General features: G+C 32.8%; 4 protein-coding genes across 10 annotated transcripts in view; 3 read left to right on the top strand and 1 right to left on the bottom strand.

The window, feature by feature from the left end:
• Positions 1-13,807: 13,807 nt before the first annotated feature.
• Positions 13,808-16,612, top strand: LOC116434638 (3-hydroxyisobutyryl-CoA hydrolase, mitochondrial). The gene is made up of 9 exons (XM_076373068.1): positions 13,808-14,098; positions 14,414-14,440; positions 14,509-14,596; positions 14,982-15,052; positions 15,147-15,385; positions 15,477-15,718; positions 15,792-16,011; positions 16,087-16,277; positions 16,338-16,612. The coding sequence occupies exons 2-9, from the start codon at positions 14,438-14,440 to the stop codon at positions 16,466-16,468; spliced, it is 1,185 nt and encodes a 394-aa protein (XP_076229183.1). The 5' UTR covers positions 13,808-14,098; positions 14,414-14,437; the 3' UTR covers positions 16,469-16,612.
• Positions 16,613-17,223: 611 nt separating this feature from the next.
• On the bottom strand, positions 17,224-19,400 carry Sar1 (Secretion-associated Ras-related 1). Of its 5 annotated transcripts, none has more exons than XM_031973523.2 (6): positions 19,265-19,400; positions 18,762-18,858; positions 18,409-18,528; positions 18,121-18,186; positions 17,810-18,045; positions 17,224-17,738 (listed from the first exon to the last, which is right to left on the bottom strand). In XM_031973523.2, the coding sequence occupies exons 2-6, from the start codon at positions 18,802-18,804 to the stop codon at positions 17,622-17,624; spliced, it is 582 nt and encodes a 193-aa protein (XP_031829383.1). In that variant the 5' UTR covers positions 18,805-18,858; positions 19,265-19,400; the 3' UTR covers positions 17,224-17,621. The 5 variants fall into 5 exon arrangements, with proteins under 5 accessions (XP_031829383.1, XP_031829384.1, XP_031829381.1 ...); XM_031973524.2 differs by having other exon boundaries at positions 19,066-19,366; XM_031973521.2 differs by having other exon boundaries at positions 19,129-19,365.
• A 771-nt stretch (positions 19,401-20,171) lies between these two features.
• On the top strand, positions 20,172-22,143 carry mRpL1 (mitochondrial ribosomal protein L1). Its single transcript, XM_031973520.2, has 8 exons — positions 20,172-20,341; positions 20,597-20,768; positions 20,847-21,063; positions 21,136-21,315; positions 21,377-21,491; positions 21,553-21,671; positions 21,767-21,864; positions 21,975-22,143. Exons 1-8 carry the CDS (start codon positions 20,332-20,334, stop codon positions 22,099-22,101), a joined length of 1,038 nt encoding a protein of 345 aa, XP_031829380.1. The 5' UTR covers positions 20,172-20,331; the 3' UTR covers positions 22,102-22,143.
• A 351-nt stretch (positions 22,144-22,494) lies between these two features.
• The window catches only part of Cad99C (cadherin 99C), a 303,145-nt gene continuing 301,503 nt past the window's right edge, over positions 22,495-24,136 (top strand). For 2 of the 3 annotated variants that reach the window (XR_004234734.2, XM_031973640.2), the window contains exon 1: positions 22,496-23,123. Coding sequence is in view for 2 of the 3 variants with exons in the window: in XM_031973640.2 (XP_031829500.1) it covers positions 23,121-23,123 (3 nt within the window). In the remaining variant the exon portion in view is untranslated. Of the gene's footprint in view, positions 23,124-24,136 lie in introns of all 3 variants that reach the window. The other variant, XM_031973644.2, reaches the window with a different exon arrangement.

Genomic DNA, 24,136 nt, shown 5'->3' with positions numbered 1-24,136 from the left:
TTAGAAGAGAATACAAAAGACTTAACACAAAGTGTAGTGAAAATGGGCATAAATGATAGTTGCAAGTTTTACTGAGACAATGATCCGAAACATAAAGCTCGGATTGTTCAAGAATATTTACTATATAATTGCCCCAAAATGTTACATCCTGCTGCGCAGTCACCGAACTTAAATCCCATAAAAAACGTATGGGATTTACTGGATCGCAACATTAGAATAACGCCGATAAAAACGAAAGAGCAATTGAAAGCTCGTTTAATAGAAGAGTGGAAACACATATCGCAAAATTATATAAAAAAATATAAAAAATTGTTATAATTTAGTTTATGTACTGTTTAATAGTTATGAATTGTAAAGTGTCCGAATATTTTTGAGATCCCCAAAACTGTGTTTAATTTTAATTAAAATTTAATATGTACAAAACAATAAAAAATAAAAAATATATTTTTGTATGTATGTGTACTGGAACAAGTACTTTAACCTATTACAACAAAATAAATTTAGTAAACACATGATAAATGAGTATATGAAACGATAATTTTGTAATCACTACGTATCCGAATATTTATAAGAGTAACTGTACATACTATGGCTTTAATAGTTTATTACCTTTTTACCGTGTGTCTTTTGTGTAAATATTCACATTTTAACATAGCCACTACTTCGGGAATGATTTTGTCACGGATCAAAATGCGTCCCAGCATTTTCTCAAGCACAGTTGTATTCAGTGGGAAATGTCGTCGCCCTTTCGGGCATGCCGCACCTCGAGGAGTATATCTCATATCAGCATAACGACAGGCCTAGATGTTGTTCGGCCTTCTTCTTTGGCAGAACCCCTCGCCAAGGGAGCACCGTACAGCTGGCGCCTATACGATGTCTGTGCTTGGAATAACCTCTCCTTCACCCGTAGGATCATCAGAAGAGTAGACCGCCCCTCGCGGGACGCGACTCATTCAGCCGCCCTGTTCGGTAATACCAGCCAAGACAGAATATTCCGTCCAGGACGCTACCAGCGGGGACCACGAGGAGGCTGAGTCGCATTCGGTCTCCAGCGGGCTTACAGGACAAGTTTCTGTAAGAATTTTGATGGCAACAAGTTGCCATCCTTCCCTCTCGACACATAACTTCCGTGAGGTTGTTATGCCCGCGCGGTCGATCAGGAAGTTCTGGGTCACCATCTTTCGTAAATTTTGCTCTTTATCACCGTTTTTTAGTGTTTATGCCTCTATTCCATAGTCAGTTTTATGGATTATTTTCGCTGTTCATGCACGCTGTCCAGGCAATATTAGTGGACGTGGCGTAGCACTTTTCAACTGTGTGAAATAGTTAGGATGATGAAAAAAGGCCTCCTCCTTTTCTCGGTCGAAAGTGGACTGTATTTGTTGATTGACAGTGAGTGAAAAGAGTGTGTATGTGTGTACAAAGTTGAAGTGTGTGTGTTGTCCAGTGAGTACAGCGTGATTAGTAATGAACTTGTGTTGTCTATATGTCTGTCTCCATGTCTCTCTCAATGTCTGTCTCGCGCTATATATATATATAAAAATAGTGATGTAGGGCAGTGTCCTTAGTGTCAAATTAGAAGGCTGAACGATCGGGGTGTTGCTGATTACAGTTTTTTAGCCTACGCCCACATTACTTGTAGTGGAGGTAGGGGGTACGTCGTCCCTTCTGACCTACAAGGGTACCGGTGGCTGCACGCTCGGGGTTTAAGTGGTTGAGTTGCCGTTTTTTATGATATGTCAACTGCTGGTTATTTATAACACCGGATGTAAAAATGCAGCTAGCAATAAAACGCTTCCAAAATTTACTTATATTGTGTTTAGACATGAGCGAGCATAATTGGTCATACCATAGATCTTTACGCACCGACGGCTGTGTCTCACCCAAATAAACCGTGCCGGAACATTCGCTATCGCGTATTTGTACGCTGTGCACTCGTTCGATCTGGACGAGTGCTTGTGTGGCTTGTGGGCCCTCTTGTATAAACTGCAAGAGGGCTTCTCTTTCTTATTTGGACACTCCTTGAAGGAGTGTTCCTCTTGGACGCAGTGGGCACAGTTGTATTCAGTAAGGTTTTGAGATCATGATTCAAAAATAAAATCTTCCGCAATGTCCGACTTTTTGTTCTAGAGCATTTTGAATCTGGCAACCGCGCGTCGAGATCTGTGGTATTTCGGAAAATCATTTTTCAATGTAATTCAATTTAATATTTCGAATGTTACGAGCTAGGGCCACGAGGAGCACGAGAGGCCGGGTGGAGGGATTATATCCTGGTATTATGAAGTCAGTTTGTTAAGAATGTGCGCGAAGAACCCAATGTGTAATTGGGGAACCACTAGGTGAGAGTAATCTTTTGTTTTGGAATAAGTGTTGTCGCGAACGAACTTGATACAAAATCAGGAAGTAGTTAGGATTGCCAGTAGGCCTCGTAACATTATGTAGTGGTAATTATATGATACAGTCTCAGCGGTAAGATTGTATCCGTGTGGGAACATTCAATCACTAAATTAAGTTTTGGGCGATAATTACACTGTCCAACATGATTTTTGTTTTGTAATAGCCACTAGGTGATTCTTATAGAACTTCCTTGCTCTAAATACGAATCCGAAAACCAAATTGCTGGGTCACCTTCTGTTTTCGAAAAACATTGGTTTTTCTAAAAACGATTGAATTTTTGAAAGAAACAAGTGTTACGTGAAAATTAAAAACGATTGGCAGTTCAAATTTGTCGTAAAAAATAGAAGAGAGTTGCTCAAATATGTACTTACAAAAATTTTGAATATTTCGTATTAAATACTTGTACATGATGAATGAAAATTTATAACAAAATTGAATATTATATATACATATAAAAAGAGACCGGGAATTTTACAACTGACGTGTACCGACGTAACAGCGCGGGAGTCTTTCTCAAATTGAACCAAAGACAGTGAAAATTAGTGGATTTATATACCCTAAAAAATGAGTGGGAGTAGCCATATGATAATGCACTGTCGCACAGTTATTCTATGTCAAAGGGTACAGTTATTTAGATGAAGGGTTAAGAGGTTATCCATAGACCGCTTTCTGCTAGAGACCGAAGAAACGAATTTTTTTCTTATTTTATGTCACTTTCAACTTCTGCGATTTTTCAACGTGAATAAAGACCGCGTGCACGGACATTTTCTTAACCTGTCCGAAAGAAAAACCGTTCTTGCGCTTCCCCGGGAGGGGGGTCCTCTTCAGAAATGTCTGCAGAATCCAATGGTGCATAGCAAATTTGTGCTAGCCAACCCACGTTTCATAGAAATGTAACAGAAGTGCGTACAAAGTACGCGCATCTACCCTTTTTAAACTGTGATCATCATTTACAAACATTTAATGACACGCAATATTCAAAATTTGTATAGCTACATATTCGGGCAAGTCTCCTCTATTTTCTACGACAAATTTTAACTGCCTATAGTTTTCAGTTTTCACGTAACACTTGGTTCTTTGAAAAATTCGACCGTTTTTACGATTACCGAATCACCTAGTGGTTATTGCAAGATACAAAAAAAGTTCAAATCTGTTCCGCAGTGTTATTATCGACATTTAACGTAGTCTCAGTGAGTTTCCTAAACCCCAACTTATCAAAGAGACTCTTTAAATGTATAACTTCCTTCACTGCCTCAGATAAACTGACATATTCCGCCTCGGCTGATGATAATGCCATAGTTCTCTGCTTCTGACTTCCATACTATTGCTCCATTCGCAAGAAGGAATGTATAGCCTGTATAGGATCGCCTGTTATAGGTGCATCCACCCCAGTCTGCGGTATATCCCAACAGCTTCTCATCAGACCTGGTGTATTTAATTTGGAGGGTCCTCGTACCTGCTAGATACCTTATAATCCGCTTTGCAGCTCTCATATTATTTGGTGGCAAGTCATTGACAACCTGAGCAAGCCTAGATACTGTATTAGATATATCTGGTCTGGTACCTACAGCCAAATAAATTAACAAGCCTGTTAGCTCGCGATTTTGTACGTATGGGAACTATCAGATACTTCCCCGATACTTCTGGATGAGTTGTTTTCAACTCCGCCGGAGTCATTATCGAATTACAATGACAAAAAATGTCATTTATATAACCCTGTTGACTCACGATAACGAAATCATGTCCTTGAGTGATTTTTAAACCTAGTATTTTGCCAAGCCCAAATCCTTCAATTCAAATTTGTTGGCCAATTTGGACTTAACTTCGTCTACCCACTCATTGTTAGTGGATGCGATGAGCAGATCATCCACATAAACTATCAACATCGTTATTACGTCTTGCATGGTACATACACGGTTCTCCCTTTGTTGCTTGAAGACCAATCTCTTTCAATTTTTGAGAGAGTGCTTCGTGCCACTTTCTGTCTGCCTGGCGTAGCCCATATCGTCATTTTTAATTTACAGGCAATTCACCCATTTTAAGCTGGCGTAGCATCTAGTTTGATCGCTTCTTCACCACGTTAGAAGTATTCTTCTGTTTGCTCAATAACTTTAACATTCCCTGAAACATATCTGGTACTTCCATAAATACCTCTTCATCTAACGATCCATTTAAGTACGCAGTGACTATTCATGGATAATAGTTACAGTGCTATTATTACAACATTTTTCGAGACTAAACCCTTTCCCTATTATTTTTTGACGAGGAGATATTTATGGAAGAAGAAGAAGAGAGGGAGAGAGAGATAAAGATGAAGATCATAGTTTAGATAAAGATCTGGCTCAACTTGATTTTTCAATTGATAGACACTCCCAGGGTCTCACTAAGTTGCTTATTCGATTAAGAAAGAAAATACAGAACTGAGGGAAATAGAATCCAATATCTTTTCGGCAACCATGAGTCTGGGGTTTATTATTGTGGGAATGAATGTACGAATGGATGATGAGCATGTGTGGAAATAGATGAATGGCAATTATGCATGTGCGCATGAATGCTCATGGTGTTTAGAATATTCTAGAATATATTGATTTTTTAAATTATTGATTTCTCATAGCTAATGATATTCGTTTTAATGAATCTAGAATATTACAAATAAACGTGAAGTTAATGCATGGTGACGGAAGAAAGCCGGTGCAGGGCGCAACCTCCCCGCACTGCCGGTTAGCAAGGGAGTACAAGGGAGGAGAGGAGGCATTCATCTCCTTCTGCGTGGATCCTCCAGGAGTCATAATTCTCCTTCGTCAGTAGTTCCATACGAACGCCACTCATCATTGAAGACATCATGTGGACACGTGTTAAGATAACCACTAGAATTCAGTTTGGTGTTATAGTCATATCTGGGCTCATAACCCGATGATAGACACAATAACGAGAGGGAACGCGTGGAAAACAAGTAAAGCGCGTGCTTATTACCGCGGTTCGCATGAACGGCTCAACAATATTCCCATATTTTCTTGTAAAAAGTCGATATAAACTTGTATTTAATTTGGCCGCTCAAATACAACAAATATCCCACTATGCATCGGAAGGCCCCTCCAGGGGCCATGTGGCGATCATGGTATGGGATTTGACGGTCCCATAGTTCCCGAGCTAGGGTATAACCAGCCCTTGGTGTGGACGAGACACGTCAATGTGGCAGGCACTGCTTATTCATGTATGTAAGAAGCCGAACAGGTTCCACCAATTGACCTGCGATTGATTGGTACTACGGGCGCTCCGGATGCCCTAGGGAGGCTTGCCTCCCGTCCGGACATTTGGTGTTGGATTCGTAGTGGTGGTGGTTGAAGCCTAGACCAGACAGGAAATCTGGTAGAGTTTTTGGAAAGATAACTCGGTGCTACCAACAGTCTACTTCCACGGGACTCGTCATCCCCAGGAAGCTACGCTGGTACGGTTACGACCGCAGCTTGCTGGGCTTAATCCCAGTTCCACGCCCATTGGGGGCCCTGCTAGGTAGGACTTCATGGCAGGTACTAGCAGGATATTAGGGCTTCCCTCTGTGCATCGGAAGGCCTATCGAACGGCCTTGCTGTAACTCATCACTTGTAGCGATTGTAAATATGCCACATATTTCAACACGCAGGGGACTTTGCGATGGCGGAGGTTTTGGCGAAAACAAGCACAGATGTATTTGTATGTTTATTGCAATGGACTATAAGCGACTAGAATTAAACTAAACTATGTGTTAATCTATTCTACGCAATACTACGCTGTTCCACGCTGGTCTACTCTAATCTACTACTCTAGATTCTTAAACTACACTATTCCACGCTAGTCCACTCCGACCTGCTCCTCTCAACTCGCAAAACTACTCTCTTCCGAAAAAGGTCTTACAATCATCTGAAATACTAATTCCGTGAACACGGGGCATGATTCTGTGGGTCATTGTCGGCCGCCTGCGAACCATCTGGGTCCAAGCGACCTGCGCGTAACGGTCCGAGTATACCTGCGGCATCCGGCCTTACGCGTCGCACTCCACAAGACGTATTACTCTTCGTTGCACAGGAGTTGATCTCTAAAAGAAATACAGGTTTAATCAGTTAGTTTTCATATTTTCTGCTCTTATTTTCAATACTACTTCCATATTTGTCAATACCTGTAAGTTACATATAACAAATCAAAATTATAAATGAAACACATGAATAAGATAACCCTTTTGCCCCTGTCCTGTGCCGAAAATCATTTTCTATGCAGCATATCGTAGATAAATGCATACTTAAAAGATGTGTGCATGCGCGCGCGTGTGTGTGTACTTGATATCCTAGTCTTTACAGTATTAATGATTTTAAAAGCAAATATAAATTCGTACAGACATCATCGAGATTAGCAACGAGCGTTTAAGTATTTCTTTCTTCAATTGGACTACGCTTTGAGATCGCCAAAATTCTAATACTAGATTGTGATTATAATTTAAATATAAGTCGTGAATTATTCCATTGGATAATTATATGTATGTTACTTAACCTATTCATGAATAAGCGTAGTCGAATTTTATATTAAGATAATACATGCATTAAAAACAAAATTGTAATCTTTATTCGTTCAGTTCATTTTGTCTAATATATTTTTCTACATAAAATTTGTATAGTCACATTTAATTAATGCATTAAACTAATAACATGTACATATATTCTTATGTTAGAGATTTCTATTTCACTTGTACTTAAATGCACATAATATAATACACACATATACTATGTCGGTACGTATAATTATATAGTATTACTAATATACTACTATTTTAGTAATATATTAATAAAAACTTATTTTGAATTCCATATGCACATTACATTTGTTCAACGTACCCACTTACATATTCAAAACATGACTGTTAATAGAAATTAAGTAAAAGCATAAATATAAACGAATTAAAATAAAGGTAGTAAAATATTGTGTATACGTAATATAAATACATAATAAGAAGTTGATCTTTTTTCAATATTGCAACATATATATGTATGTATTTGCACACTCGCCGAATCTCGGAGACGCTTCGTTAATGAGTAAAAACTTCTTTCATTTTTTACTTGATTTTATTACCCGATTTATAGTGTGTTTAGACTTGTTCTCAGAAAAATATTTTCCATCGATCAGACATTTTTCTAATTTTATGTTACATGATAATGATAAAAAAATTTCGGTAATATTGCAGTTGACTAAGACGAAATTTACTGTGTATATGTAGTACATGTGTATTTACGTTGTATGTATAACACTAACCGTACTGCCATTTTTCCTACCGAATAACTGACTGCAAAATAAGTGTAAACAAGTTAGAAGATAAATTTTTTTCAGCAAAAACAGAAACAAAAAGAAAGGCAAAAATTGAAAAGCTGATTAAGCAGACAATATAGGTGCAGCGGCACATGGTTCGCGGCACGAAAGATCGAGAAAATTACTCACAGAGGTTAAAACAAAAGTTTAAAACTTTCTTTAATTTCTGCTAGTGAAAAGATTATTCGAAGATTACTTTACGACATGTGCAGGTCGGACAAAGTGTTAGATATTAGTACTAGCGTGGCTAACTAACTATGAACCGCCACGGGACTACTCGGTCGCACAGTTAGCGCTTGCGAGGAAAGTTCCATAAATTGCGCAAGCACCACCATGCCCAAAAAGCGTGCGTCAAAGGCGTTTTTTACCCGTTAAAACAAAGCGGACCGAATATGACAATGCTGATCATTCTGCGACTGCTTTCCTTCTGTTATAACTTCGCTTTCAGTTATAGCTCGCCTTCAGCTGCATACCGCGTGATATTTATTTCGTTCCATTTCACCGTACGGGTCAAAGTGTACCGACTCAGTTTAAACATTAATAAAAAACTATATAAACTGCACTAACCATTTTCAGTAACCCATAACGTTACATTGGAATTGATATAAAGTTAAATGCAAGAAAGAAACGGAGAATTTTAAATTCGGTCATTTGACCGATTCCCGGTACGGTTAGTGTTAACACGTGTTTATTGTATACAGGGTTATTCTAACGATTATAGAATCGAAAGAGTATCCAACCAAATTTTAATTCTTAATTTATTTTATACTTAAATGAAAATAATGTGCATGAATACTTTTCTTCACGTTATTTTCTGTTACATTTATAAACCCTGTTTGTTACTTTGCACATATATCTTTATTGTTGAATAAAATAAATATTATTTGAAATATATGATTAATTTGAATATTTTTATGCAAAAAATTGTGAATCTCGTTGTAATGTTATAAAATAATATTAAGTTTGACGGCCAATTTGTCCGTTTCAGTCGGTCAAAAAAAGCAATTATATATCGAACTTTTTCAACAAAATATGTTTATATAATGAATAAATAAATATTAAATATTATTAATTATATCTATTCATATAAAAGATTGTATGTTTACATAGAATGTGTTATATTACATACTATGTAATAAATAATAATAATACAATATACTAATATATAATAACAATCGATTATATATTGTGTGATGACCTAATAAATATTAATTATATAATTATTCAGTCGCAGCCAAGTGCTAAAATGAATCGTGCCGTGGAATAAAAAAAATGCTCTAAAAGGTGGGGCGGGGGGATAAATATGGGAAATAATTCTTTTTGTATAATAAACACAAACATTTGGAAAATCATTTATGAAGTACAGTGGAACAGTGGAACCCTGGTCCACCCGATTTACGTCATTTCCCAGTTACGTCTTCTCTACATAACGCGATAGTCAATTGTTTTTAACGAATATTTCTCGTTCCACGTATTCAAATTTAACTCAATCAGTCTGAAAGTTACTTCAGTAAAAAATTTGTCCTGAAATAGATTAATTTCATAATGCTTTTATGGTTAAATAATTTCAGATTATATAGTTTATATACAGTTTAAGAACTTATAGAAATATATTTCTAACAAACATAAGTACACAAGTGCAATTAATCGAGAACTAAGATCATTATTTACGTATGTGTAATGGCTCTACAGCGTCAGACGGCCTCACTCTTAAATTCTATTGTTAAAAAGAAAGTACTGTAAGTTAATACGTTGAATGCTATGGGGGTCATCGGTGATCCCCAACCAAATGGAATTACTATAGTCCACTTGATTAAACGATGATTATTTGAAAACAATTTTATATTATAAATAATGCTACCTAATGCGGTGACATTCAGCTAGATCAACGTGCAATAATAATAATGCAATTCAGTCATATGATTTAATACTATATTTTTCCATTTTGCATATTTTACTGTATAAAATCGTGCGGCATTCAACGTGTTAAGAAACTAAATTAGAAATAATAAAACTTTTTGATAGTTGAATAAAAGTAAATTTGCCAAAAACATCTGTGAGGACATTTCTTAAAGGTAAAGAATGTATTTTAATGACAATACTAGAAGACCATCTAGTAGTACGTTCTAGTATTAGTCGCGGACATCGTGATCTTCTCAGTTCTTCGTAAACATTCGTTAAATGTAATCTATTCTATCATTTTCATACATTTAAAATAAGATGTATCTCCTAATTTCATAAATATAAGTACAAATATGTATGTTCGCATACATGCAGTCTACCCTGTGTATCCCGACTTATATCCTTTTCAATTTTTGTTGCCCACCCCGGGACCAATTAGGACGTAAGTCCGGGGTCTCCCTATATTACAGTTGCAAAAGGTATGTATTGAATTTTTTCGACAATTAGTCAACAGGTAGTAGAGTATGCTCATTTACAATAGAACTAGAATTAGAATTTTGTGCATGGTTGGTGTCATATCTAAGCGATATAAGAGATTTCAGTTCAGTCCTGTTATTTCAGAAAATACATCAGGATACGCAAAAAATCTTCTACAGGTGTTGTCATTATTAGTATTTCCAAACTCCGGTTCTGGAGTGTCAACAAGTAAAACTATTTTATTTTTTAATTCTGTTTGTATTTCCAGTTTGTGTCTTTCAACCATTTTTTTTTACTTCAATATCTGTTTCTCTTATACATTATTTCTTGGCTGGGAATTTATAAGACAACAGCATATTTTTGAGTAAGCGAATTCTTGCATGCAAGGTAGGTAAGCCGTACTGAAAATTACTCGGATTTATGTCCGTTATTTCTATTTTCGTCAAATTGTTAAAATCACTTCATGTTGCTCCGCAAATATAGAATCTTTTTGTAAATGTAGTACTTGTAATGGTATTCCATATTTTTCCATCAATCATGGTTAATACTATTTTATGCTCTACGGAAAAATTGTTTCCCCCACGTGTGATTTTTATCGGCTCCAATAAATTTATTGCATTCTTTATGCAATCAATTTCATTTTTAATTATGCCACGTGTCTCCTTTACGAATTTAATCTTGATTGGTCGACAATATTGTGGACAAGAAGGCGTTAAATTTTGCCAAATAATCTGTTATACTCTAGGAGATAATTTTATTTCAGTAGGGCAAATTGACACTGAAAAATGTGTTCAGCAAAATCGAATTCGTTTTCAAATGTTTATTTAAAACGATTTTATTGGGATCCATCATATCCCCATTTAGACATTAAAATTAGTCTATAGTCTTTTCCGTTTATAGTTGCCAAAACATTTTCTAAGTAAATTAACAAACGTTCAGCAGTATGGTTTAATAAATCTTGGAGATTTATTTCAACAGAAATCGATGTTATTCTATATGAATGTTTGTCTGGATAACAATTTGTTTGCTCTTTGGCGATTATCATAGAATGAATAATATTTTTTATTTGTATTTCTAATTACTGTATGAGTCGTTCAGAAATCAGTGCGGAAGCCAATTCAGAAAACAAAATTTCAGAAAATTAATGTTTTTTAATACATAATTATTATACAACATATTTAGACGTTATAAAAAGAAAAGCTTTCCGACTTTAAAAAACGAAAAAACGAACAAATCCTTTAGTAACTAAAAAGAGTGTTATTTACTTCATTAAAATTTTTAAAAATTAAAAAAATAAATGTTCTTAATCGCATTAGCTTCTGAACGACTCAAATACTAACGCTTTGTGAAGCCAGCTTCAACAAACATTGACAAACCCTTCAATAGTGATTATTTTTCATTATTTTTTTCCTTCAGAGCTGAATACGCAATTTTATATTGTCTAGCTCGCTTAGAAAAATCAACCACATGTTCGTTAAATGTTAATTCTTCTTTTTCAAACATCAGATCTACTAATCTTCTTTGTGTGATTACTTTCATTCCTGATGGACCTAAATAAGAAACTAAATTAAACACAGGAACATACTTAAATAGATAAAAATTAAACCTAAATGATCATATCACATGTCTGCCTCAAAAGAACCTATAAGTATAAATTAGTTTAAAATGAAACACAATGAAATATATATCAGCATGCATTTAAAAAATACCAAACAATAGAAAAACACACAGTTGCAAACCTAAAACATGTGACAATGAAAAAATTGAAGAATGTGTAAAGGAATTAAACAGAAAAGAAAAAAAAGAGAATAATAAATAATTAATAAAAAAACAGTACTTTCAAGAATAGAAATGCAGATAATTAAAAACGTAGTAATGAATAAATTAGTACAAAAGAACAATCAAAATAAGAAAATGAAAGAAAAATAAAGCCAAACCAATAGTTTTAAAAAAGGTAGAAAGAAAAGGGTAATAACAATAATAAAAAAAAGTAAATAAAATAAAATTAAAATATATAAGCAAGCATAAATTGAGTAAAAAAACTCCCAGTGAACATGGGTTCGAGATTCAATACTTTCCGAAATAAAAATAGGTTCAGTTTCGAAAAAAATATATGGAAACCGAATTAAGAACATCGAATTGTCAAAAAGTATCAGTAATACAAACAAATGTATCAAACAAAAGTTACAGGCTATGAAATACCACATATCTCGATGGAAGGTATTTGACCGTGAGGTGACCTTGTAACGCCCTGCAGAGGTCACGTCACAATTCTTAAACAGAACCCCATATTTTCTATTCCATATCTTTGAAGCTGACATTCAAAGGTTTCCAAACCACAGACATAAAATTTATCTTAAAAGCCGTTATCAAAATATCAGCATCCAAAGTTTCCGATTCGTCAGTAGTGATAGTAGCCCACGAACAGTCCACCACCGAACTTGATCATGGAAGGGCAAGGGGATGCTCGGTTGAGCAACCGTGACGTGCAGTTTCGGCAGATTTCGTAGTAACTAACCTTGAAATCCGCTGGAGCGAGTGAAACGCCAATAGAGTTGTAGAAGAACGCATGGGAGAGTAAAGGATGGTAGCGTGTACGATGACTGCTTCTCAGCTGTGAGTCCACGGTCCAATCGATAAATGCTGTCAGTCACATTTTCAGACGGAAACCCATCGTGTAACAAAGACCGTGGATACTGCGTTCCTTTACTCTCGCATGATAGTCGCACTGTCCATCAGTCACCACCACTACCGATGAACCGACAACTTTGGATGCTGATATTTTGACAACGGTGCACACGAAAAATTTCATGTCTTTGGTTTTGAAACGTCTGAATGTTGGCTTCCAGAATATGGGATAGAAAATACGGGGTTCTATTTAAGAATTGTGGCATGACCTCTGCAGTATATTACAAGGTCACCTAACGGTCAAATACCTCCCACTGTGACATGTAGTATTTCATACCCTGTAACTTTTGTTTAACACATTTGTTTGTATCACTGATACTTTCCGAGATAATTCGGTGTTCTTGATTCGGCTCCCATTTTTTATACTAAACTTACTTTTATCTCGGAAAGTATTGAGTTTTGGATCCATGTTCACTGAGGTTTTTTCACTCAGTTTGGTGAGTTGTATACATCCTATCATTTATGCGCAACAATTTAGTTACACCCTGTATATAAATATCGATCTTATTACAAAAATAAATTAAGATAAATTGTTAATAACTTCCTTAATAATAATATTTGAATAAAAAAAGTTATGCCTTAATAAAAACGTTTTAAAAAATTGCAATCTTTGTGTCTTACAAACGAAAAAAATTAGGTGCTATAAGGCGCTACTTCGGAAGAAATAAACTAATTAAGGGGGGATCTCATCTAGGGACGTCCTAAACATAGGTAAACATTAGGAATCTTTTTGTTAGTAATTATTAAGTAAAAAATTTTTATTTTTTCTGGGTATATAACTGTAATCTGCTTTATATATATGTATATTTTTTCTAAGCCGATATGTTACAAAATGACGTAGTTATTCGCTAACTTTGAAAGCCTCTTTCGTAAAACATTCATTGTTGATGGACCCATGATCACCTTGGCCAAATTTTATTAAAATATATAAAGTAATGGTAAAGTTATAGATTTTTGTTCGCCATCAACTGTTTCGTCCCATTGTGCACTACACCAAGATCCAGTCGCCCATATGCATACACCCTTACAAGTACATAAGTATTTATGTACTATTCGGTATACCAAAACGTCAGCTTTCTTTTATAATTTATACGATCGGTATTTTAGACCTTCGGACATGCATAAATTCGCGTAAGATACCAGTCTATGACGTCTCTCATCGGTGACTTAATACCAGTTTAAATTGATATGATAGAACGCGACACAAAAGTAGTAATACTGTCTTAGAATCTCAATACCGTGTAAGAAAATTCTACATTGATCATTGGTTGTTAAGTCTAACCATATATTCCTCGTCTGTGTTAGTACTAATTATCAATTACATACTATAGAGAATTAAAATATTTCTTATCATTTATAAGTTGATTACAAATTAAATATTACTGAAGATAGTATCAATATTCAGTAACTTTATGATTTTTAAATATCTTTTAAAATTTTGAAGTAAGGGTTAAATTCTTCTGCCTTATTATAATACATGCAAATTTAAAAAATGAAAATATCATTAAATAGTTCCGTGCTGTACGTTTCATAACCTGTGTTCAGTTTTTCGTATTTGAATTTCTACCACATACAGTAAAAGTGTGTTAATTCTTGATACCTTTATATATTACAGCAAACAAAAAAATAAAATATAAAAATGGTAATTATAAATTGTATGTAATGGATATGCAATAAAGATGTTATTAACATATATTTTTCTTTAATCAGATTAAAAATGGTGCATTGAAACTTAATTATGTAGGATCTAGTTCAATAGTTAATTTCAAATTTTTATCAACACAAACTACAAATATAGGTAAGAATATAAGTGTTAATTTAAAAGAAGAAAATCCAAAGCCTATTATAATTCCACCTGAACCGATGCCTTCAATGCCATTTCCCACAGTAGCAAACCCATCACAATCTCCTTTAATAGAAATACCAGGTTTTTCAAAGAAAATAATTATTCTAATTTATTGTATTAATACAATTATTAATACGAATTATTTGTAAAGTTAATAAGAATGGAAACTGTGTTACTTAATACTTGAATAAGTATTAGTTAAAAATAGATGGATAAATTATATATTAATCAATTGATAGATTTTCAAACTTAGGTCCTATTGCTGAACCTTCCCTTCCACAATCTGTACCTCAGACTAAACCTGCACCTGAATCTAAACCACCTATTGAAATTCCAGTGCCTAATAAAAACATAGTAGGAAATAAAGGTGTGCAAATAAACAATGAAGATGACATATTAATAAAAGATGTACGTATACAGTATGTTTAGATATTATAATGTATCCATGTTAATAAATATGTAAAATTAAATACTCATACTAACTGTCTTTTCTTTAAATAAGGTTGAAAATAGAGGTATCATAACTTTGAATCGTCCAAAAGCATTAAATGCCTTAAATTTATCAATGGTTGAAAAAATATATAGTATACTCAAAAAATGGGAAACGTCTAAAAAATTAGTAATATTAGAAGGTACAGGAGAAAAAGCATTTTGTGCTGGTGGTGATGTAAAATCTATTGTCGTTGCACTAAAAGAAAATGACAACAATCTAGGTGAAACATTTTTTAGAAAAGAATATACGTAAGTCACAAAAACAAGTATAAAGCAAATTATATATTTTATACATTTATAAATGCATTTATACAGTTCAAATTGTTTTTTATCAATGTAGTTTAAATCACTTGATTGGTACATATAAAATACCATATGTGGCTTTAATAAGTGGAATAACTATGGGAGGTGGAGTTGGGTTATCTGTTCATGGTAAATATCGAGTTGCAACAGAGAAAACTTTGTTTGCAATGCCAGAAACAGCAATAGGATTAATTCCTGATGTTGGTGGAACATATTTCCTACCTAGATTAAAAGGCAAATTGGGTCTTTATCTTGGACTAACCGGAGAACGATTAAAAGGTAAAGAAGATTTTTGAAATTAGTAATTTACATATTTTAAATATTTTTTATTAGTTATGTATTTTTTTTAAAGGCATTGATGTATTACTTGCGGGTATTGCAACTCACTTTGTTCCTTCTGAGAAGTTAGGAGATTTAAAACAAGAGTTACTAATAACTGAGCCACCTGATATTACAAAAATTTTAAATAAGTATCAACCTCAAAATTTAAATAACGAATTTTCCCTAACACCGTATTTAAATCAAATTGATAAATGTTTCTCTGCATCTTCTGTGGAGGAAATAATAGATAGGTGATTTAATTATATCTGGTTTAATTAGATTATAAGTATTTTTATTTATTTCTTTTAATTTTTCCTGAAATAAAGATTAAAGGAAGACAAGTCTGAATGGGCAGAAAAAACCATACAAACATTGCTGAAAATGTCTCCATCATCATTGAAAGTTGCTATGAAAGCTATTCAAAAAGGAGACTCCCTTACTTTATCAAATTGTTTGAAAATGGAATACAGATTAGTATGTAATTACGGTTTACGTAAAGATGGTGACTTCTGCGAAGGTAATTATATTTTCTAGTTTTTACGATTGATATATAGTATACAAATTTCATTATTTGTAGGTGTGAGGGCCCTTTTAATAGACAAAGACCAAAATCCAAAATGGAATCCAAAAAATCTAAGTGAAATATCCGATATATACGTAAATCAACAATTTATAGATTTACCTCAGGAAAAGGAATTACTGGTTTAATATTGTACAAAAATATTTATGTACTCTATAAGTTCATATTTTGAAATTATATATTTTTTATAATGTTCGTTGTGAGTCCTTTAATAATATTGTGTTACATTTTGGATGTTATATATTTTTTAATAGAACTCCAATTTTATATCTTTATCTAATGTGATGTAATTAAAACTATTAATAAGGAATCAACGAAATATATAAGAATCATGTTAAATATAAAACAACATACTTTATTTTTGTAAAATAACGAGTAGAACACCACAAGTACTTATATAAGGTATTGTACTTGACACATAAAAAAATGTAATTTCCAAAATACTAATTTTAATGTTACTTTTTAAAAGTCAAATATACCTATATAAGCCGAGGTATACAGTAAATCCACATGGAAATTTCTATATAATTAGAGATGACTTGATGTAAGTTTTTATATATTAACACATAATCTGTCATTGTCAACACTAAAGTCATTACTGTAATGTGATGCATCATAATAATTTCATATAATATATTCACTTTCACTTCTTTTAGAAACTATGCAATAGTAGTTTTATCTTTAAAGGCAAAAATAATTTTCGTTAATAAGTATCAAATTAATGAAGACTAAACTATACCTCACTACTTTGAATATTTTAAATACTTTTACATTACTTTAAATGCTTATAAATAAAACTTTTTCTGCATACAATAATATTGTTAAACATTCGAAGTGTTCGAAACATAAAATTAGCATTATAAAAAATAACTTCGTAAAACACTTGAAATTCTTAAATAGTTTATTATTTTATTTATCAAAACGTTTATATCATTTTCCAGCATGTCAAATATTTCCATAATATAATTCACGAAATAATAAGAATTCACAGAACTTTTATGGAATTTAAAAAATTCATGTATTTCATGTATGATATAGGCTCCACACGTTCAAATGAAACAAATTACTCCTATCGTGTGTTGATATCATATTTTTAAGACAGTGTCTTCATTACTTATTCTTTCAGTAATTGTTACTGCAGTTCATAATTTGATATTCCTTTCCTACTGCACAATTCACATAAAGGATAATACACCTTTGGTATTGGTGTTCAATATGAAACAGTGAAAGGGAAATGTAATAAACTGTTAAGAATCCGAGAATTTAAATTAACATGTGTATTCAGTCAATATACTGAGCAAGCCAGCGGAAGCCCTCGCCATATCCTTGTCTTTTTAGCACTGAGCACATAAATAGTTCCAATGGACGACCGGGTATTTCATTGCGAGAAATTTTTCCCTGAAATTTATAAATTTTAATACAATGTAGAAATAAAGAATAAAATACACTTCTTTATTTATTTTATATACCTTTCCTGTTGTTTGTCCATAAAGATTAAAATAATCTCTGAGTTCATCTTCTGATGCTGCACCTGGTTTATCAATTTTATTACCTAGTACTAAAACTGGACATGCACTGAGTTGTTCATCAGTCAACAATGCATCAAATTCAGCTTTTGATTCTCGTAATCTAGATCTGTCACTTGCATCTACAAGAAATACTATTGCATCCACAGCTGGGAAGTAATCCTTCCAAACTCTTCGTGCTAGAATATATAATTTATTTCTATAAATCTTATGAAACTACAATATTTATGTGATATTAAGATTAATGATTATACCTTGAGGATGACCTCCAAGATCAAAGGTTGTGAACCTCATGTTCCCAATAGAAAGTTCTTCTGATGCTGGAATATATAAAACATGCATAATTATGATATACAAAATTTAACATATACAACAATTAATGAGAATACAAAAATTAAAAATTTCTTATCTCATTTAATAATTGTATGGATCTTACTTAAACTTTTATTAAAATAAAATTGTAAATTATAAAAACTATTCTAAAATTATTATATACATATTTTAATTATATGTGACAATGAATTATAATAAATATTACTTACTTGGGTGCAATGTAGGCACATGCTGAGCTAATCGATCGTCTTTAAGCATGTGAAGCAATGTGGTTTTGCCTGCATTGTCTAAACCAAGGAACAAGAGCTTACCACTTTTCTTCCAAAGCCCTAAAAATGATAATTCAGAAAGATATGAAAGTAAAATGAAATGTAAGAAAACAAAATAAGAATAATATATAAAATTATGAAAATGGTATTTATAATTGTTGAAAAATGTCAAGAAGAATAATTTTTATTTATATTCAAATATCAGAAACTACATAATATCGTTTGTAAAGAAAATACACATACAATAAACAAAAAGGATATATTTTTAAAATAATTATAAGATTTGTACTCACCAAGGTAATTTAAAACTCCTGCAAACCAATCCCAAATGAACATATTTGTAGATATGAATAGATATCGAGTTCACTATGTACTAACTACTGAATGACTCTGCAACAATGAAAAGTTGACAAGATTATCGCCCGTAAGTAAATGCATACTACACGCGAATTTTTTTAACCTATTACAACTTGGCGCAGTCCAAAATTTAGTTAAATCATAATCAAACATATTATAACAAATTAAAATGTTATAAAAAACAATAACAAAGTTTTAGGCCAAAATAAACAATAAATCAGCATCGTTTATTATACTTGCAGGCAAGAATAGAATATAGCATATGATCAGTGCACGATTACAATCAGGATGCGACGGACTCACCAGATCTAAACCACTAATAATAGTGATATAATCTTTCGTTCACCACCACCAAAATGCAAAAATGCAGACGGGTCAGAAAAGCGTTCGCATCGTATAACTACGTAAAACCTGTTACTTCGTCACTGGATTAACGTACCCAATACGAAAAAATACGCGAAGATGCAGGAGACAGAAAAAATGACTTTCCTCCTACAGAAAACGCAGCTTCAGCGAGCTTGGTTGGCTGGCAGTTGGCACTGATGACGTCTACTTCCGCCAGCCATATTGTTTGAATAGTACTGTTTCATACGCGCGCACTTTAAACTCCACAAGTTTTATTTTTATTCAATTCTCTAATTTGTAATTAAGAACAGATGTTGTATTTATATTCAATTAATATATTGGAGTGAACAAAAAGTTTTATCAGTAAATTGAAAGAAAAGCGTTTATTTAAAAAAAATAATTAATTTTTCAATGTAAAATATATGTTTCATGTTTGATACAGCTGTTTTTCACCTGTAAGTACTTGGAAAAGGTTAAAGTCTTTGACAAAATTTTGCAAATTCATACGAATTTTGCCAACAAAACTTTCTATTCAACCTAATAAATAGCTATATTTTAGAATTTTCTATTAATTATCATATAGTATTTTAATATTTTACAAAGGGAAAACATAACGTTTAGTTCTATGTGTGTTTAATACACAGGTACACAAGAGTGTTAAATCGGTGCCCGCGAGCACTCTAGTGATACTCCCCTCATGAAAAGTTACCCTCTCCATACCTACTTTTACCTGTGCATTGAACACTATATAAAACTGTTCACATAGCAATGTTGGGTAGCTTCTTAAGTGAAGGTAGTGGGGAACGCTGTTTCGAGTTAATACTGTGAATCAGTTATTTAGCACCTTTGTAGTGACAGTTGGTACGGAGAGGATAACTCCGTGATGGGAGAAGTCACTATGGAGCTCGCGAGCTCTTAGTTAGACACCCCTGATCTATGTAATATTAGGCAGTGTATACATGTAAATATATACATATGAAAATAATTGATATATATGACAACTTTTATTTGTAATTATTAAAATGTATGTGTTTAATTTTTAATCTTTATTTTGTACTAAAAATTTAAATATCCCTAGCATGTGTTTATTGAATTTATGGTGACTTTAAAGATTGGTATCTATAAACTCTGTTTATAATTATTTTACACACAAGTGCAATCATGTTAACAGGTAATATTTTCTGATTTATATTTTCTCTATTGACTATTAAATTTTTTATGGTGAGGTAAATATAAAAAATAATAACGTTATTTACTTACTCTCTAACAAAATACATGATACAAAATCATTTGTATAATATGCAAAATTTGTGTTCATAACCTCAATGAAATGCTAAACAGTAATGTTTATGTATATGTAAATTGTATTATATTAATTTCTCATCTAGTTTAGAGGATGCTTGTTATTTCCTTTTTTATTTTGTAGGGTGGTTAATTAATAGTTTTCGTTCAACTTGTAATCAAATCACTGGATCCAGTGTGACTCATTTATTTGCACAAACACGAAATTATGCAGCTAGAAAAGGTACAAGACTAAGGAAACAAAAAATAATAGCTGCAAGAACAGCAGCTAACATAAAAAAAAGAAATGCCTTACAGTAAGTTTATCGTATTAAAATTTTTGTGATTATTGTAATAATATAATTACTTAATTCAATTAATTTATAAATTTATAGAAGGAAAAGACTGGAAGTAAAAAAAGTAAATCCATATTTATTCATAGATGATACACATAGAAAGGATGTAGTCGATAATGTATGGTTTATTAAATATTTTAAGAGACCAGTTTATTCTTTTAAACAAGCTATAGAATGTCATCGTGAAACACATCATCCTAGTATGTATAATATACCTGATGCATATGTTAATGCTGTTTTTGATTTAAATTTGCAGGTAAGAAATTATAATTTTGTACTTTCTTAAACAAGGTTTTAATAAAAACATTTTGTGTAACTTTTAAAACAGCGTGAAAAGAAAACAAGATTTCTTGAGAAATTTACAAAATTAATAGAATTACCTCATTTATTTGAGGTTCCAAAAAAGAGAACAGTTTTAGCATTTTGTAAAGGAGAAAAGGAGATTGAGAAAGCTAAAGTAGCTGGTGTTGACTATATTGGTGGCATTGATCTCATCAAACAGATTCAAGTAAGTTAATCACTGAATATTTAATCAAATCATGCAATGTTATTTTCTATCATTGTTACAGAATGGACATTTTTCCTTCCAAGAATATGACTATGTAGTAGCTCATATGAATATCATACCTGAATTATTGTTAATTAGGGGATTATTAAAAAATAAATTTCCAAATAAGAAAACGGGTAACTAATTTTATTTTGTAATTATCTATATCAGTATTAATTTTAAATTTACCTGTTTTAGGTAATATGGGTGACAACATAAGTTATCTTGTTAAAAAATTTAAACATGGAGTTGTATATTCTTTAGTGCCAGATAATGACTTTAAACAATATGGAAAAATTGATTGTATTTTTGGCAAGGTAAATTTAAGTTTAATGATTTTTTCAATGTGTACAACTTGTATCTCGAAGAATCATAAAAAAATTGTTAATTCTATACATTTTTTGATTTTTAGCTTAATATGGATATAAACCATTTAGAGGAGAATTTCAAATGTCTTATTCAAGATATTAATTTAGTGAAACCAAAGAAAGATGGAATATTCTTTACTAGGTACTTAAAAGTGATTCCAATTATATATAGGAAATTGCGGGTTTCTTCGAAATGTGTTACTAAAGCATTTTAAAACATTTATATACGTCTAATACATTATAACTTTTTAGAGTTCAAATTGCGAGTTCACCATCTCCTGAACTGTTCAAAATTGATGTTCAAAACTATGTTTCTGAAAGTACTGAAGAAGAAGAGGAAGAAGATAATGTAGAGGATGGAATTATTGCTACGCAATAAGTGTGCATTGAATAAATAAAATAATTACGATTAGATATGAAATTTTCGTTGTATTCTTATTGTTTCCTCATCTTTCAACTAATATTTAATGTCATTCTAATTAAATATTTAATTTCTTTTATAATCATGCGTATAATGTAAAGACATGTTTTTTCTACAAAATATCATGTAACTTAATTCCGTTACAATAACTTTTCATTGACAATCATACTGATTTTGTGTTTAATTTTGTAAATGCGAATACAGAATTAAATCATGATTTGCGGCCCGTACGTTTGAATGCTTGAACAGACAGCTGCGCAACTGGCATACTACAGAGTCTAAGCACGCGAAAGACCAAAGAATAAGACGAAGTCAAGTGAACCAAAGGGAAAGAGAATGGAGAATGGTGAGTGGCCGTGGTGGTAAGTCCGGTGGAGGGGCATCGGCTCACCTACCTGCCGGTCGAGAGCTCAGTCGGTGTTCGCTAGGTTGAAAATCCATCGTTTCTTCCGTTCGTCTTGCACGTGACTTCTTAGCGTTTCATTAAAAAGGCGCGAAAAAAATTAGAAACGAAGGTCTGAAACATCCGGGAACATACAACATTGATGGATAATTTTTAACCAACGATTAATGAAAATATTTGTTAACTGATCCTTTTTAAATTGATGGTGAGCACTGTATTCCGGCACTCGATTTGTTGGGAAAACGTTCAATCACGCTTTTCGCGTGCGGACACAATAGCAGTGCATGTGAGTGCGCGTTCTCACACACGCACGATTTCACAAGTGTAATAAAGACGTGTTGTGTGTGCATGTGTGTATGCATGGTGTGTTTATTACCTGTAGTGATCTGTGTTGACTGTGTCAATAGACAACAACGTCAATTTTAAGTTGCATTGAATTCATCGGCGACTGCCGTTTGTTATTATCAGCCACTTTGTAAGCATGCCTAGGTTGGACAACAGTGGACAGCGGTTTTAGCTGATACTTACCGGTGTACGCGACACATACACGCACGGAACGATCTCAAGTACCAACATGGTAAGTACCGGACTATATTTATTTTGAACTGCGTTCAATGGTAGACATTTAGGTACTCTTAGGACTTAATTAATCTGCCCGAGAAAAATACATTATACATCACTGCTGTTTAATACCCACATAAGGAAATAAGACGTTGCTTCAAGCTAAAACAATGACAGTATGTGTATATTATTTGACTGTCTACAGCTAGTGAAAGGACAACTTTCTATTCGTAGGATTAAATTCGAACGGATTATAATTTTATATGCTCGCAATACCTGTTCACGTTTAAAATAAAATAGTTTTTAATATTTATCATATCCGACAAGGTAAGCTTAGAATGGTAATCGTGTGAATTTTGGTATCTTCGTTTGTACTATTATGCTACTTAAAAGGGATTATAAAAGTTCAGCCTATAAGATACGTTTTCCCAATTGAAATAGGAATAATGTGCATACTCTATTGAAAATACAAATGTTCCATTATTACAATTTTATTTGACATACGATATCCGCTGGTGCAACGAGTTAATATAACAAGTAAACAAAATTTTCGAAAATTGATCGTGTACATCTGTTGTTTTGAATTATTGGAGTTTGTACTCTTTCATGCTACTTATCTAACGAGTTTTTATCCAAAAGATGCGCGGTTTGCAGAACAATACGTATTACCACAGAATCTTTATTGCGTGCCCGTTCATATAATTATATTTTGTTACCAATGAAATAAAATTGTTCCAACTTGACAATATCATTTTGCTGATATTACACACGAATTTGAGACATGTCACGAAGTAATTGCGAGCACAACGCCTTCGATTATAAATTATTATCGAGTGGTAAATTTGATATTTTAGTAATAACATTGAGTTTAATATTATTTTATTTATTGATAGTTTTTAACGTCGCAATTTTCAAAGCGCTTCTTTCAAACTGATATCTGTTTTCATCAGAAAAATGTTACACTTGTACAAACATTTGAATAATTATATCTTTTATTACGTAATTAAATGTAAGTCTAACTTCTTAAAT

The sequence above is a fragment of the Nomia melanderi genome, chromosome 13, assembly GCF_051020985.1.
Source record: "Nomia melanderi isolate GNS246 chromosome 13, iyNomMela1, whole genome shotgun sequence".
NCBI lineage: Eukaryota > Metazoa > Arthropoda > Insecta > Hymenoptera > Halictidae > Nomia > Nomia melanderi.
Note: the sequence above shows the minus strand (reverse complement) of the source record. Positions and strands in the feature narration are given on the sequence as shown.

Excerpts from the sequence above, each read along its gene's own strand:
- LOC116434638 (XM_076373068.1), top strand. Across the intron at positions 15,386-15,476 it reads TTTTTTAGAAAAGAATATAC|TTTAAATCACTTGATTGGTA; the intron begins GTAAGTCACAAA and ends TTATCAATGTAG. Across the intron at positions 16,278-16,337 it reads AGATGGTGACTTCTGCGAAG|GTGTGAGGGCCCTTTTAATA; the intron begins GTAATTATATTT and ends CATTATTTGTAG.
- Sar1 (XM_031973523.2), bottom strand. The coding sequence starts at position 18,804 with ATGTTCATTTGGGATTGGTTTGCAGGAGTTTTAAATTACCTTG. Across the intron at positions 18,529-18,761 it reads AGGAGTTTTAAATTACCTTG|GGCTTTGGAAGAAAAGTGGT; the intron begins GTGAGTACAAAT and ends TATCATTTTTAG. Across the intron at positions 18,046-18,120 it reads TCTTGGAGGTCATCCTCAAG|CACGAAGAGTTTGGAAGGAT; the intron begins GTATAATCATTA and ends TATATATTCTAG.
- mRpL1 (XM_031973520.2), top strand. Across the intron at positions 21,672-21,766 it reads TTGATTGTATTTTTGGCAAG|CTTAATATGGATATAAACCA; the intron begins GTAAATTTAAGT and ends TTTGATTTTTAG. Across the intron at positions 21,865-21,974 it reads GATGGAATATTCTTTACTAG|AGTTCAAATTGCGAGTTCAC; the intron begins GTACTTAAAAGT and ends ATAACTTTTTAG.